Source organism: Pteropus medius, unplaced genomic scaffold, assembly GCF_902729225.1.
Source record: "Pteropus medius unplaced genomic scaffold, Ma_sr-lr_union100, whole genome shotgun sequence".
Classification (NCBI taxonomy): domain Eukaryota; kingdom Metazoa; phylum Chordata; class Mammalia; order Chiroptera; family Pteropodidae; genus Pteropus; species Pteropus medius.
The window spans coordinates 5,522,253-5,539,357 of record NW_024342471.1 but is presented as its reverse complement, the minus strand read 5'-3'; the positions used below and the strand labels follow the sequence as shown (position 1 = coordinate 5,539,357).

General features: G+C 37.9%; 1 protein-coding gene across 1 annotated transcript in view; it reads right to left on the bottom strand.

Moving 5' to 3' along the window:
- The window catches only part of CSNK2A1 (casein kinase 2 alpha 1), a 44,409-nt gene that overhangs the window by 1,087 nt on the left and 26,217 nt on the right, over positions 1-17,105 (bottom strand). Inside the window, exons 3-13 of the mRNA XM_039863976.1 lie at positions 15,082-15,193; positions 13,123-13,224; positions 12,554-12,604; positions 11,177-11,236; positions 9,681-9,764; positions 6,252-6,362; positions 5,218-5,319; positions 4,132-4,232; positions 3,164-3,312; positions 2,059-2,145; positions 1-297 (exon numbers count right to left, since the gene is read on the bottom strand). The exon at positions 1-297 is cut by the window's left edge and continues 1,087 nt beyond it. Coding sequence (XP_039719910.1) covers positions 182-297; positions 2,059-2,145; positions 3,164-3,312; positions 4,132-4,232; positions 5,218-5,319; positions 6,252-6,362; positions 9,681-9,764; positions 11,177-11,236; positions 12,554-12,604; positions 13,123-13,224; positions 15,082-15,193 — 1,075 coding nt within the window. The 3' untranslated portion in view covers positions 1-181. The remainder of the gene's footprint in view (positions 298-2,058; positions 2,146-3,163; positions 3,313-4,131; positions 4,233-5,217; positions 5,320-6,251; positions 6,363-9,680; positions 9,765-11,176; positions 11,237-12,553; positions 12,605-13,122; positions 13,225-15,081; positions 15,194-17,105) is intronic.

Below are 17,105 nucleotides of genomic sequence, written 5' to 3'. Positions count from 1 at the left end.
AAAAAAGAAAATCAGCCTATTATAATTTTTTTTTTATGACTGAACTACTATAAATCCACAAGCAACGGTTCAGACACGGTGCTTCTTAAGTATTTCACCCCTCCCCACCAGGCGCAAGCTGCATCAAGGAGAGAGTGGACTCCCCCACCTCTGCTCAGGCATCAGGAGACAGAAGGGGCCATTACTGCTGAGCGCCAGCGGCAGCCGGAACAGGCATCCCAAGGGGATTGGCAGCAGCAATCACTGGTGAGCCTGCCAGAGGTCCGAGGGGTGAAGGGGTTGGCACTGAAGAAATCCCTGAAAGAAAACATCTGACAGTGAACCAGAGAAGCAACCGCGGAAATCGTAGTCCCCAGTTTTTCACAGCACCTACCTCAAGGGCAACACAAAAATTCTTTTCATTGAAGGCATCTCCTTGGCTAGATTTTTATAAATTAAACTAATTTCAAATTAAATCCTCACAAATTAAAATGGCAAATTCTAATAAATTTAGGAGACAGGTAAAAATGGCAAATTCTAATAAATTTAGGAGACAGGTAAAGAAATTACGCTTGGAGAGTTTAAGCAGTTTGTCCAAGGTACACAGCTAGTAAGTGGCAACTATGCTTGGATTCCAATCTAGGTCTATCTAGGGCAGAACTGCCCAACCAAACTTTCTGCTCTGTAATCTGTGCTAACATGGTGGTCATTAGCCACACGTGGCTACCAAGTACTTGAAATGTGGCTAGTGCCAATAAAGAACTAATTTTTAAATTGTATTATATTTTAATTGATTTAAATTTTAATTGATTTAAATAGCCACATGTGGCTAGTCACTACTACTATTCTAAACAGCAGATGGCTGGAGTCAAAGCTCATGTACGCCATGCTGCCGGCTAAAAATTCAAAATCACTAGAAGTCATTTTCAGTGGAGAAAGGAGCATTTCCCATCTCTAAGCTAAAATAGTGTTTTAGAATTTATTTCCATTTGGTTTCTTCCACCTATCTGATGATCAGAATTACCTACTGCCTTCAATAAGCCAGTTATTCAATTTTCAAAATGTTATATTTTTTGAACAGGCACTATATCCAAAAAGTCCAAAAGAGTACACAGTGAAAAATCTCCCTTGTCCTGTCACTTGGCTAACTTACGGTACAATTTCTGGAGTGTATCCTCCCAGAAATATCTTACACATACATATGAATAAGAATATTCATCTAAGAATCATAAATAAGAGTATTATATACTTTTGCCCACTCGTAGTCTTGGACATGGTTCTGCATCTTGCTTATTTCATTACACATTAACCCTGAAGTTGGAGCCAGAAAAAAATATGTAACATTTACTCATTCTTTTCTAAGGCTATATAGCATTCTACTGAATTGTTGTCCTGTAATTTATTTAACCAGTTCCCTGAGAGCTGTCTTCAGTGTTTTGCTATCATAAATAAGGCTACGATGAGTAACCTTGGATGTACATCATTTTGCACACAGGCAAGATACCAAGAGAATAAATTCTAGAAGGCAGCTAGTTCTTTAAAAAAGAGTTGGGAAAACAGCAATTCTTTGAGGGTGTCTGAGTAAATGCCCTCACTATCACAGTGTACCCACGTGGATGTTGCCTACATGTATAATTCTTAGAAGATGGGCCTATAGTTTCTTTTGAATAATTGTACAGTCTGTACAAAAATCTTGCTTTAATTCATAACGACTCAATCATAATGAAAAATAATTTCATTTAAACCTTTACAATTTACTAGGAACACTGTAATTGTTCTGGGGAAAAAAAATCATTTTTAACCACATATATAGCCATGTCTTTCTGTGAGAAATTATTGGGATTCTGGTCTAGAAGAGGCTGTCGATACCCTACTCAAGGCAGTGTCACTAAAGTATACCACGTGTCAAAAGCATCCTGAAACCTGGTGGAAAGAGCCACACGGGTCAGTATGTTAATAAGGTAATCATTACAGAGAAGAGGAAGTCCACAAACCAGGCCACAGAAACCAAAACTAGGAAGAATAATTGACTTCTGCCTTTTTTCTTTTTTTAAAAAGGAAGTTTACCGATGAACTGACCTGACATCATATTGGCGCTGCTGACAGGTGTACTACCCCCTGGCATGCTAGATGAACCCATTCGAGCCTGGTCTTTCACAACAGTGTCTAAAAAAAGAGACAGAAAGGTTAGGTTCTGTTATACTTAACAATTAAACTAACGAACTTAAAGTAATCACCCTCATTCTTTGCATTTTATTTATAATCCGCATTATTCTCAGAACTAAGGTGGCAACTACCAGACAAATAATAAAAAATAGAATTATCTTTCCTGTCAAACCATGGTAAGGCAACCTCTTAAACTAAATGGTAGGAAGATGAGGTAGAGCTCATTTAAAACAAAACTGATCCCATTAGGCCTTAATGAGACAAAAGGATCTAACCTGGCCTAGACAATGATATATTATCAGAGTGAACTTGTCTTACTGCCATCCACAACTCAGCTGGTCAAGCATGGTGCCAAATAGGCCAAAACTATAGGGTTGTGCAAATTAGTGCTATGACCATAGACTATACTCTCCATCTCACTTGGCCTGTCAGTCTGCTTCAGGTATAGAAGACTGGGTAAGAGTATAATCAATTCACTACAAAACCATCCCACCATTGCCTAAAGAACAATCTAACATCGAAGCTAACATTACAGTGAGGATAGAGTGGGTCTAAGTGACATTTTCACCCAAGAAAGCGCAGTTAGCTACACTCACAAACCTAGATCAAGGTGTTCATATAGTTAAGATTTTCAAGCCTCCTTGGCTCTCTCTAATAAATGATTACCAGAAATAGGACAGATAAGGGCTGTTTGTTATAATCCAACCACTCCAGACTAGCCCCTGGGAAGTGTCACCCACACAGTAAGAAAAGCAGTTTATTTAGGAGAGATCACATATCAGGTGCTCTGTAACACAAGAATCCTTCCTACAATTCTGCAACAGAGTTGCTATCACCGTCCTCATTTGAAGAAACCAAGGTTCATCATGGGTGAAGTGTCGCAAGCTAGGCAGAATTGGGATTCCAACTGTTCTGTAGGACTGTAGGCTCAGAGCTTTCTTCACAGCTTATATTCTCCTTTGCCTTGTACAGTCTGCTGGGCAAGCCTGCACAGGCTCTGTGGATCAGTTGGACTCACAGAAATAGGGGTGCTCCATGGCCTCTCTTGCAGTGAGCCGTGACTGGTGGTCGTATCGCAGCAGCTTGTCCAGGAAATCCAAGGCCTCGGGGCTGACAAGGTGCTGGTTTTCACTGTGGACAAAGCGCTCCCATCGCTTACGGGAATGTCTGCAGAGTCAAAAGGGGAATGAGAAACAAACTAAAGGGCAGAGAAGCCCAACATTTCACTCCTCATTTTCCTTAGTGGCTGGGAGCCCAGCCAATAGCAGAGAGAGATCAAAACTCAAGAGAGTAGTCTTATACCACTCTGCCACTAGGGAGACAACAAAGCTAATTGGAGAGATTGGAAACAGGAGTGTTGCAGAAAAGGGAAATCTGGGTCTTGACAATTTTATGAAAATATAATTCAGGTTACTTTGCAGGACTGAATGCTTCTACACAGTGAGGAGGGTCAGGTGGCTGGGCTAATCAGACCTCTTTCCCATCCCCACACACATTCTTGGTATCTCTGCCATTTGGCCAGCAAAAGCCTTTGCATCAGGAAAGTCCACCACCTGATAAGCAGTGAATGAATTAGTATTGTGTCTAGTCACTGTTTTCAGAGTCTGTCGTCTGCACAGTAGTTTTGAAGCATGCATTTTCTATTACTATTTCTTTCTCTTAAAGAGGACTTTGTCGTTTGGAGAAGCAAGCTAAATCAAGAGATTTTGATATCTGATCCAGCTGTAACTAGAGTCTACATTTCATTCATTTCATAGGAATCCTCTGACTATAATGTCTACATGCGGACTCCTGTTAATCTGGGAAAATGGCCATTCAATCCAGTGCTTTTATCACAGGCCTGCCCATGAAGCATGCTGTAGCACTGAACCACTGACAGCTGAGCAGTGTTGGCAAAGAGAATGTAACTATTTTGAAGAACCAAAGTGTCCATTTATACCCAAAGTGTTTAAGGCAGGGATGCAGAGATTTTGTTTTATGATTTACCTGCCCAAGATATCATTGAAACGTGGATCTAATTCAATGTTGTATTTGTCGATATAGTCATATAAATCTTCTGTCCCCAGAACCTTGGCTATCCTCACCAACTAGGATTGAAGAAAGACAAAAACCCACAGGACAAGCACATTACTTAATTAAATCAACGTTAACTATGGCTACATTAACAGAAAGGGATCATCAGGGCTACAGGTATGAATGCTACACTTCAATTTACTTCATAAAATTTCCACCTAAAATTCCTTAAACTATTACTTAACGTGAAGGAAAAAACAAACTGCTTTATAACCTGGTTCCTTTTCCTTCAAATGTCTCTCTGATGAAGTCTTACGCTTTTTCCCCCTTACAACCCAGCTGAAGGTGTCACTTCTTTTGGGAAGTGCCCTTTGTACACTTGGACTACGCACTCCTACCACAACTGCCTTTTGTACCTTGTCTACACTTCTACTCTGATATTTATAACTTATTTCCTTATGTTTGATTCCTTTGCCAGACAGACTATGAACTATTTGAGGACTAGTCTTTTTTTTTTTTTCCCCCCTGTATTCCCCAACCCTGCATGATGCCTGATATGGAGTAACTGCTGATTTTAACTGATCTTCAAGGACAAGTGGACCTAGTATAAAAAACACCATCTATATTTCTAACGACATATACAGCCATTCAATCCGTATAACGTGACAAAAGGATCACAGAACTACCAATATAAACCAATAGGTTGGAGAAAACATTCCCAACTCCAGTGAAAGCTCACATTAGGAAATTCTAAGGTACTGTCCTATTTTACGATAAAACAACACAAATTAAAAAGATACAGAAAAACTGTGATTTCAAAAGGCTAAACTGGTAGCTTCCAAACCACCAATCTGAGGAACAATGTCAAGCTGGCTGAATAGACCATAAATTAAAAATTATTATAGGGCCCCACCCTCAGAGATTATGAATGAACAGGTGTCACATAGGGAATGGGCATCTGTATTTTAGTAAAAACTACTGCAGTTTCTAAAGAGTAGCCAGACCTGGCCTGACCTAGGTTAGACCAGTAAGTTCCCTAATGGGAACAACATATATCACCTGATCATAATTGTCATGTCCATGGAAAAATGGCTCCTTCCGGAAAATCATACTTGCGAGCATACAACCCAAGCTCCACATATCCAAACTATAATCATACATCTGCATTAAAGAAAATATCACTGTCATCATAAATGAAATGACGAGAATGAATTATCTTGTATTTTCAAAATAAGATGTTAAAAAAAATAATAATCACTCCATTGAAAAGTCTGAATACCATTATCTTCATGTACTCTTCTCAGTTTCTTCTTCTGTATTTCCCCCCAGTTTTAAACAGTCTGTACATACTATTTCGAATTACATTTTTCACTTACATAAGAACATCTCAAACTATTAACCCACGGAAACCATTTAATGTGAAGTATTATTTTATTGCATAAATGTTTCAGAATTTAATCTTTAATTTCCCCCTAATGGGATCACGTTTTGTTTTTCACCTTTATAAATAATGTTGTAAAAAATATTTTTATGCATAAAATGTTTGAGCTCAGGGTTATGTCCTCAAGATCCCAGAAAAGAAATTTCTAGGACAAAGTCTGAAGTTTTAAAGGTTCTGATAATAAAACTTGAGAAGACTAGGTACTCCTAAGGATTTTGTTTCTGTGAGGAGAAAGAGGACTTTTTTTTCTTTTTTGGTAGGGGGGAAGGTCTTTATCTAGAATACAATTTAGGAAAATTGTAGAAAACATTTTTTTAGTTTACTCCTTAGATTAGTTAAACCTAGCTTATAATTCTCAAACTAGCTCTGGAGTTTCTGATTAGAAAAAGTATCTCTAGAAAAGTATACTTTTTCTTTAGTTAGAATCAAATGCAGATCTATTCATATAAAATTGACATTATGGTGATAAAAACATTAAGTATGATAAACAAACTAAGGTGATTCATATTTTACATTCATTTATATAAAAGAGCGAGCCATGGAGGTGTGTATAAATGACCTACTCAAGAGCATAAAATGTTATTTTTTCGCAAATTATTTACAAAATAAGCAAAAAATAGGCAGAAAAATTTATTTGCCTTTCTCTTCTCACCTGATAGTCTACAAGTAGTTCAGGACCTTTGAAGTATCGGGAAGCAACTCGGACATTATATTCTTGGCCAGGATGGTAAAACTCAGCCAAACCCCAGTCTATTAGCCTTAGCTGAAAGAAATAAAACAAAACAAACAAAATAAACCATGAGCAATTTTATCTTTCAGGCTACCACCACACTGCCATTAGAGTACTCTTTTAAAAATATCGGCCATGTCACTCTCTACTGAAACCCCATCAGTAGCTACCTATTATTATATTTAGAATAAAAATCAAACTTAGCTTGACATGCAGAGTTCTCCATGATCTAATTCTTGTGCTCCAGTGAGACTTTCTGAAAGACAGTCTCATTTTGTGCTTCTGTGAATTTCTTAAATGGCTCATCTGAGCAGAATGTCTCCACTATCCATCCTAGAATCCTATGGTGAACATTTCCTCATCTTTTGAGTATTTGTTAGCCCTTTCACTGAAGTCTTTTCTAATTATCCAAGTAGAACCAACCATGGCCTTTAGCATCCCCTGAACCTCAGAGATACTTCTTTAATACAACCTAAAACTATCTACTGTATATGTTCTCTATCTTTCTTTTTCAATATGGACTGTAAGCTCTTTGGCAGTAGGGGCTGTTTTATTCACCTTTGTAATTTCTAGAATTCTATATAATACCCACCACACAGGAGAAAAATAAAAAATATTTGCTGAGTGAATCAAGAGAATCAAGAGAAAACCCACACAAAACAGCTCTTGAAAGTGTGAAAGTACTAGCAAGGACAAGAAGCAACCTTTGCTTAGTGTGCAAAGCACAACCATGATTTGAAGTGTGAGCAGTAGGGTTTAGCTAATAATGCCTGACTACTCTGTCACTGTCTAGGTAAATTCACTGTTAACTAGATACATTGTTTTCTTTTAGTACACAAAGGGAAATGTAACAAAAGGTATGAAAGAAAGTATAACTTTTTAAGTTATACTTTTTAAGTCTTTTTCTTCAATGCCTTAATGTAAGTGCTCCAGAGCTATCCATGTGCTTCCTTTCTTATAAGTATCCCTAGATGACTATTTCTGGTCCTGTGGCTTCACAGACAGCATATCAAAGTTTCTTACCTATACTCTCTAGCCCATGCCTTCTACCAGCCATCTCTTCCTCTGTGACATCTTGCAGGCATCTCAAGCTAAACCTCTATATATTCCCCGTAAGACTCGTTTCTCCTACAGCTTCCCTTCTCAGCTAAAGGGAATTCCATTCATCTTGTCATTGAGGCCCCACATTTTTCACTCTGGACTTGTTTCTCTTATATCCCACATTTAATGTTAACAAATCCTGTTGGTTCTACCATATTTTAACCATTCTCATCGCTTTCACTGCTACTGTCCTGGTCCATGCCACCACCATCTCTTGTCTGTTTTCCTGCAATAGCGCCTTCTCCTAACTGATCTTCTTGCTTTCACTCTTGCCCTCTATTCTCTACACAGCAACCAGAATGATCTCTTTTAAAAGCTTTATATTTAAAAATATTATAAATTCACAGGAAGTTGGAGATATTCTGTGTGTACCCTTCACCCAGTTTGGTAATATCTTATATAACTACAGTATAATATCAAAACCAGGAAACCGACACTGACACAATTCACACAGACCTTATTTTTCTTCAGCGAATAGTGTGTGTGTGTGTGTGTGTGTGTGTGTGTGTGTAGTATGTAATTCTATCTATGTAGTGTAGATTTATATAACTTCCACTAGAAGATATAAAAATTGTTCCATCACTAGAGATGTCTCTTATGCTACTCCTTTCCTTCATTTCCTTACCTTTGGCAACCAATCTGTTCTCCAACTCTATCATTTTGAGAATATTATAAGTGGAATCACCAGCATAACTTTTTGAGATTGTTTTTACTCAGCATGAGATCCATTCAAGTTGGTGTATTACCAATAGTTCTTTCTTTTATTGCTGAGTCATACTACTCAGTAATAACACTACATGGTACAGACATACCACAGTTTGATTAACCATTCACTCACTGAAGGACTCCCTCCCCCTTCCCAATTCTGAGCTATTACAAATAAAGCTGCATTCATACATAGGTTTTTGTCTGGACCTATGTTTTTGTTTCTCTGGGATAAATGCCATTGCTAGATTATTTGGTAAGCATGTTTGTTTAATTTTTAAAGAAGTTGAAAAACTATAAATTAACAGTTTGGCATTTTCCAAAATGGCTGTGCCACTTAGATTCCTACCAGCAATGTGTGAGAGACTGAGTTTCTCTGCACCCTTGCCAGTATCTGGTATTGTCACTATTTTTAATTTTAGCTGTTCTGAAATACATGTGTAGTAAACTTTTTAAAACCCAAGTGAGAACATGTCAACCTTCTCCTCAAACCCAGCAAAAGCTATGCATCTTCAGAGAAAAGGCCTGATAATGATAATTAGGGTTTTATATGATCTGGTTCTCTTTACCCCTCTCTCCCCTGTTCATTCTGTCCCAGTTCTATCCTGCTGCTGTTCCAACATGCCAAGCACAATCTTGCCTTAGGGCTTTTGCATCTGGAATATCCTCCACCTGGGACATAGGTTGCATGGCTGGTTCCAAGGGTTCTCCAAAAATGTCACCTTTCCAATGAAATCTTCCCTTTACCCCTTGTTTAAAACTGCCAACACTCTCCACTGTTCCTTATTCCTAACTTATTTTTCTTCCACATCACTTTTAATTTTCTAGCCCATTAATCTCCCCCAAATGCAAGCTCCCCATGGAAAGAATTTTTTTACTATTTGTCTCATGCATAAATTCCCAGCCTCTAGAAAAATACCTATTACGCAGCAGTGTGTACCTGAAGAAATATTAGTGGAATGAACACATCACCTACCTCCACAAAGACTACAACAGAGAACCATCACTGCCTACAAAAAGTGCGCTTGGTTACCATATAACACTGAAATGTTAAAAAGCACGCAGCTCTCATTAAAAGCACTTGTAGAGCTCAGGGGCCTCATGACACTTGCTGATAAGCAGCAGCATTTTCTAAATATTTCATTCATTTCATAACTGTGTACACTTAATTCTTTTAATAACCCAGAGGCATGCAAGGCAAATATTATTATGCCTGTTGTAAAGGTAAGAGGAGGCAAATGAAAAAGGAGTTTCTCAAGATATTATTCAATAAATAAAATGAGAAGCCAGTTTCCCTGCTTAAAACTAATGTTTTGCCCACTACACTAATGTTTTCTTTTTGATATTCTTAGGAATATGAATAATAGTTTAAATTTTCTGATTTCTTCATTCATTCACTCACCAAATATTTGTTAAGTGCCTAACAGGTACCAGAAACTATGACAGATGCTAGGGATAAAGTGCTGAAGATAGGCTGTTCAATATATTATGTTGATAAAGAAGACTTGTCAGTCTATCACTTTACCTGTCAGTCTATCACTTTACCTTTCTGTGCTCATGATCAATCATGACATTATGGGGCTTCACATCTCTGTGCATAATTCCCATGCTGTGGCAATAATCCAGGGCCTGTGGGAGGAAAAGAAAGAAAAGAGTTAGCATGTATAAGAGTGTCTTTCTAGTTAAAGTCCTTTACTTTTTCCTTCACAGTTTTCCTTCTAGCCTCATAATACCCCTGGCAATCAGGGTTAGGACAATCACCCACATAGCTATTCTTCAGAGACTTGTTCAAGATCCCACCAGCTCATGGCCTCTGAACATGTTCTGTTCTTGAACAGTTGTTTCAACATCTTTTCTGTTCAAAAAGACCCAACGTGTACACCAATTGCATCACTTCCAATTTTTACCCCTTACCCAAAGCCTGGATTATTTTCATAAACATAGGCCCCTCAAAAGAAGAAAACTAGTTTGTACTACAACTTATTCTGTAGCAGCCAAGAGTCTACAATAGAGGTTGACAAATCATAGCCCATGGGCCAAATATGGCCTGTTTTTGTGAATATTTTATTGGAATACAGCCATGCCTATTTATTTGCATGTTGTGACTGCTTTCACATTACAGCAGCAGAGCTGAGTAGTCTGGGAAAGACCCTATGGTCCACTGAGCCTAAAATTTTACTGTTTATCCCTGTAAAGAAGTTTGTCTACTCCTGATTTATGACATCAAATCCAATTTGAAAACCATGTGCAATCTCAAACTTAGGTGAAGTGAGTGGCATAACCGTTGGAGATTGCTAATCCTGGCCTTTAAAGTCAGCTGATGTCATTGGCCAAATAAATTCTTGTCCTTCCTGAAGGGCAATTTGGGTTCCTATGGTTCCCAGGGCAGGCAGGCATATCCTTAACTTTGTGAAGAACTGCTTGCCACAGATTGCATGAGCCAATGGAAAGATCAAATATCTCTGCTGGCATAGTCTCTTCAAGGTACTCCTAAGGTTCAAATGTGGGCTTTAAGTCAACCCTCATTTAGTAAGAAACTTTAGCCAACATTTAGCAATTTTCTCCCTTATAATGCTGATCTCGTGACTCCCAAGAGCAAGCTGGTGATCCCACTTTAGAAATCAAAGTCCACTCTACATCAGCAATCTCTAAGTAGAAATTTACATAGTCCTTAGGACAATGACTGATGGTTGAGTTAAAAGTTTACTGTTTTACTTGTTCAACTTTAAGTGAAATAAAGTACACCAGAAGCCAGCACATTAGGAGCTATTTTTACAAGTTTGGACAATTGTTAATTTTTATAGGAGCAAGATGGAGATTACAATTATTTAAGGGATCCCAGCTCTCTTCTAAATAGCCTTTCCAAAGCATTCTAAATTATATTCCTACTAAGCCCTATCCCATAACCCTTACATTAGCAGAAAAGGCACCTTCTTTCAACATATTTTACAAAGTTAATTCACTGGCTTTTCTACAGTCATCTGGGTTATTTAACAAGGGAAGATCAATCTAGAAATATTTAGTATTCAAGGTCCCCTTACCTTCAGAATCTCATACATGTAAAATCGAATATCATAGTCTGTTAACGTCTGGTACAATTGCTGTTAAAGACAAATGCAACATTTGAGCCATGAAATACTGCTGATGGAAGGCAATTTCTCATCCTCATTTGTTGTAATTCAAACCAAGACTTGGCTCATTTGCCATCGTTCCAAGATCTGTCTCTACACCAGTCTCTACTTCTCCAACATAATATTCACTTTAAAGAGATACTTTGGGTCTTCAACTCTACATGTAAAAGTGAAGAATTACATAAATTTGTATTGCTGAAGCTATAATCCACTATTGGGAACATACCAATTCATATATGCAACATGCATCAATATATATTTGTAATTTGAGTTTGCTTTTTCATTTACCGCCTCCCACCCCCATGTCTTCTCATAAAAAGCATTTTGGCAAGTACACAGCCTCCTTAGTAGGGAACTAACCCATCTTTGGCTTACATAGTTATAGGCACTGGGTATGTAGATAGATGGCCTGCTGTCAAATCTGTCAAGCTAATTTAACAGAACTATTCCTGTCCCGATTTGGAAGTAGACTCTGAACAACTGTTATGTATCCTTCCCAGTTTCCAGAGTTGTAGTTTTGTTTTTTGTTTTTTGTTTTTTTTAAAACAACATGCACATATCATTAAATGGTTAGTGATGTCTTCTGACAATGTTTTCTCTGAATTACTACTCTGGTTCTAAAACAGTTCTTCCTTTTTTTCCTCCTCTCAGCAAAAGAATTCACTCATTTATTGATACCTAACATTCTTGACACTGGACTGGTACAAAGGCAAGTCAAAACCCAAGAGAGTGCCCACATTCTTCTGTTGTACTGGAATTGAGAACTGTTTGAAATAAGTAGGCCGATGGATGGGCTAGAAGTCAGAGATAGCTGTTGTAGAAGTTTGTGTTGTAGCAGAATTTATACTACCCTTCCCCACTCATCCCTTTTTAAAATCTAGAGCCCAGTTTCCGAGGAATCCTAAAACATAAGCAGACCTTGCTTTTACATACACAATACATTTCTTCTTGAACACTGTCATTTTAAAGCAAAATGCCCTAGGCCAGACATCCTACTGAACACGTTATTGCTTTCATCAGCAGAAACTATCAAATGAATGGTAAAGGTGGCGAGAAGTAAATGTATGGCTCATTAAAAAAAAGCATGAAACAAAAGGGCAAAACATCAAGAGGTAGAAAGTGGGCAGTTTGTACAGGAGTATTTTTATCTTAAAATTTAACACTATAAAGATAAAAAGCTCTTTTTAAGCTAGTAAGATGAAAGTTCTTCTAATAGTAACATCCCTAAAAGGATTTCTATGTGGTCTAAAAACCCAACAACTTGAAATAGTCAGTTATATATTATACCTTGAAGTCTGTGTTGTTTACATGTTCAAAAACCAAGGCAGGGGTTCGTGACTAGGGGAAAGAAAAAGAAAACACTCATTAGCAATAGCCCTGGCAGCTTTAGTGGGCACAATGTTTGCGGATGCTACGTGGTGAATTTGGCAGTCCTTGCCTCAGTAGCAGGAAACCCTCTATTGCTACAAGCCCTCCCCACTCTGATCATCACCACATTTAGGTCAGTTTTGGGATGGATTTCAAACAGAAGACATGGAGCTGAAGTCTCACCAGGCTGTAGGCAGCCCGACAATGCGCCCATCGCCCCTCGGCATCGGACCTGAGTTTGCAAAATGGATTAACACATTTCAGTTTCCAGTGCTATCAGTCTCTTAGCCTAGAAGAATAAGAAATAGTCTGTGGGTGGAGGTCTCTTTGAAAGAAAGACCCAAGCTAGTTAAATGGTATAACTGATTAAGCACTTTTAAAGCAGGACTTAATGGTAGAGGTGGGGCAACGAAAAGAGGCCAGCTGTGCTCCGGGGCAAACACCACCTCAGCCCTAGTGGGCCTTGCTAGTGTCTACTATACACTCACCACAGGGTCTTTTACAATGTCCGCCAGTGTGATGATGTTGGGACCACCTCGCAAATTCTCCAAAATCTTTATTTCACGCTTGATTTTCTTCTTCTTTACTGGCTGAAAGGGTAAAGCAGCATCGGTGAAATAAAGTATTTCAACAGGTAATGTAATACATAAATGGCTTACTTATGAGCTCCTTTAAGGAAGGAAATGTGTCAGACTCTACTTTAAATCCCATTCTCCTAGCCCTGTGCCAGGCACTCTGCAGGTCCTTAGCAAATGTTGAATCGAAAGAAAAAAGGTTTTCATTTCAAAGATCAAACCTCTGTTGAATCAGCATTTAATTCCAATCATCAGTCTTAATATGTTAACTTTTTACAACTATACAAACTAGGAATTATGAATGGTTAATAATACTAAGGTCTATCTTGGAAAATCTTTTTATCAATTGGGATGAAACATGGGCTCTTTCTACTTCTTCCTCTAAGTCTATATAAACAATCAATAGAGGTTATGGAAACAGGAACAAGAACAAGGATGGCCAAACCATCTTTGTGCAGCATAACCTTGTGGGTTTCAAGTGGGCCTGGAATTAAGACTGCCTAATGCAAATCCTATTTTGCTAGCTGTGTGTGCCTATGGGCAAGTTACATAACCTCTTTAAGCCTTTCATTATGGATAAAATGATCAACAAGAATACCTATCTCATAAGACTGTTGCAAAAAAGAAATGTGAACCCCCTCTCTCTATTTTAAAAAGACCACTATGTAGAGTCCCTTGAGTGTATCTTTCATATTCCTTTGTCCTCACCCATCATTTCACATCTGTTGTGGTATCTAAGGAGGGCTTTGGTCCAACTGCACCTCCTTCACAAGGACTTCCTTCTAAATAGTCTAAAACAGCACTGGTCCAAAAGAAATATAATGCAAGCCACATATATATTTTAAATATTTTAGTATCTATGTTAAAAAAGTATTTAATATATTTTAACAATATATTCAAAATCTTATTTCAACATGTAAATCAATACGAAGAATTACTAATGAGTAATTTTATATATTTTTTTGTACCAAGCCTTTGCAATCTAGTATATTTTATCTTTAGAGCATATTTCAATTTGGACCAGTCACACCTAAATGCTCAAAAGTCACATGTGACCCCATGCCTGCCATACTGAACCACGCAGGTCTTTCCTCGGATATCAATCACTTCAGACTACTGACACGCTGCATACAATTCTCAGAAATTGTTTTAAATTTATATCATCACTTCACTAACAAGACTGGTGGCTACTAAACTACGATAACCAACAACCCGGATTTTAACCTGGATTTTTGTTTTAAATACACAAATTCCCAGGACCCACCTAGACCTGTTGAATTAGAATCTGTACAGTGTTCTTAAACTCTCGAGTCGACACTGAAAAATTGAGGCGATTCATATACTAAATTTCTAGTTTCTTTTTGCAAGAGTATCAAGCAACACTAGACTTGCACTATAGCAAGGGAATAATTGGTTGGAGCTGGAGCACATGCTGCAGCACCCACTCACCTCCTCTAATCATGGGCACTTACATCAGACTAGCTGCGTGTCATCTGCCTGCCCTCTAAAGGCCTGTATTTGTGACTGCGCATCTTTACACAGTAGAGGTAACATTTATTGAAAATAAAAGCATGGAATATAACTAAAAGTAGAGAAAATCAGTTATTAGGCAAACAAATCAATATTAGACCTAGGAGAGAGAAGACTGAACCTTTACTCCCTTCCTCTGCCATAATCTAGCTGGTATGACTTGAGTCAAATCTCTCTTGTTTTGGTTTCCTGATTTGTCTATTAATTTCAGAGGATATAATAAAATAAAGGTGTTAAAAGTCCTCCAAAAACCTTTTCAAATGCTGCTTTAAAAAAGGCATCATCATTACTTAAATCTAAATTCCAAATACCTCTAAAATTATAACCTCTTCTTGTACTCACCTTGAGAATTTTAACAACAACTTTTTCATTATTTGTGATGTTGATGGCTTCAAATACTTCACTGTATTTACCCCGGCCTAATTTTCGAACCAGCTGGTAGTCATCTTGATTTCTGTGAACAAAAAGAATCATAAGTCAATGATTTAAAAAGTTCAAATTGTCAAGCACTAATTCAACTTATAAACCTCTATTACTAGTAGGAGTAAAAGAAATGTTATTTTAAATAATTTCCAAATTGGTTACTTTGTATTTTTTTAATTGGGCCAATTAAAAATGTCTGTCTGTTCCTACAATTAGAAAATTTAAGCCTTCTAATTATTCTTTCAAATCTCAAACTGTTTACATCTCTGTTGACATACCACACATAGCCAGCCTGTATTAGGGTTTGTTATGTACGCCTGCCTCCAATAGATGGCTTTCCAATGGAGAATAATTTTTATATATTCCTGTCTCCCAGTGCCTGGCCCAGTGCTGACACCTAGCAGGAAGTGAACATGTTATAAGAATACTTCAACTCGGCCACACTTGCAGAGCAGCCGATTTTTAATGGGCTTTCAAACATAGAGGGTTGACCTCCCACTTGCCTTCCAAGGCGAGCTCTGAGGATAGTCCATATAACAGAGTTTGCAAACCATACTACAGATAATGAACCATAGTTAGGAGTACCTTCCTCTCCTTTTACCCATATTCCATGACCACTAAGCTACATCAGATGTTTGATGTAGCTTAAAAAATAAGGGAAAAGCCAATATATTTTCTCTCTGCCTCTGCCTACAATTTAGATGACTTTGCTCTTAAGCAGCTGTCCCCAATCCTTTTGGCACCAGGGACTGGTGCTCCTATGAGAATCTAATTCTTGATGATCTGAGGTGGAGCTGAGGCGGTGATGCTAGTGCTTGGGAGTGGCTGCAAATAGAGATGAAGTTTTACTCGCTGCTCACTTCCTGCTGTTTGGCCCGGTTCCTAATAGGTCGCGGACCAGTACCAGTCTGTAGCCTGGGGGGTGGGGACCTCTGCTCTAAAGAATGACAAACATGGTCCTTTTAGTACAGCCGAAATTCTATTTATTCCTGCTAGAGACGCTGAGAATTCAAGCACCTAAAAAGAAAGTGAATGAACAGAGAAAGCAAAAGATACTAAGGAAAATGAACAATGCAGTAGCATGGCAATTTTAGAGGAAGGCTCTTAGTTCTGGTTGAGTTCTCCTCCTGCAAGAAGGTATAGAATCAAACACAAACAACCAAATAGCACCATGCCAAAAACTCAAAAGGGCTGTTTAGTGATAGTTAAGCAGAACTAAGTGCAAAGCACTCAATTTGAATACAGTGGTTGAAATTTCTGTAGCAAAACATAGGTATTTCTAGAGTCCAAAGCCCATGACATAAGAGGAATTGTTAGATTATTAATAATGACAACATTAATTGGTATTGTACCACTGGTTTCTGATGGCATCTTTGAAGCATACTATGCTTCCTTGTGCAGAGGCAATGTACTTACTGTTAAGAATCATGGCCCAATCATGATTAAAATACATCCATGACAATTATTTATCAACTTACAGACTATGGACAAAGGTGGATAGATATAAAATGAAGCATATAGGAGCTGTAGCTTTATGAGTTTTCAAATTGCTTTCTTTTGCATTTGACTGTCAAAATATTATCACGAAAAAGTTATAACCTTTTAAACCTCAAGTTATAACCTCAATAAATACATACTATGTTGGTATAAAATATGCAAAAATCCAAATGAGGCTGCATAAAGAATCAGAAGCGCAAATGTAGCTTTTCAAGATGGTATTTGGGCTGAATCCCATGTTACACATGCTTAGTCTCATGATAAGGGTAAATGTTTTAAGGCTTTAATTCTACTTCTCATTAGATAGAGGACACCTTTCTGGAGAACTGTTTCATCCTTCAGTATCATCATGAGACAACATTCTCTGACCTCAAAAATACTTTACATAAGAATGTGATGTTTTTAAAGCCTCCCAAGTATTAATTCTCACCTAACTGCAAAGCCCT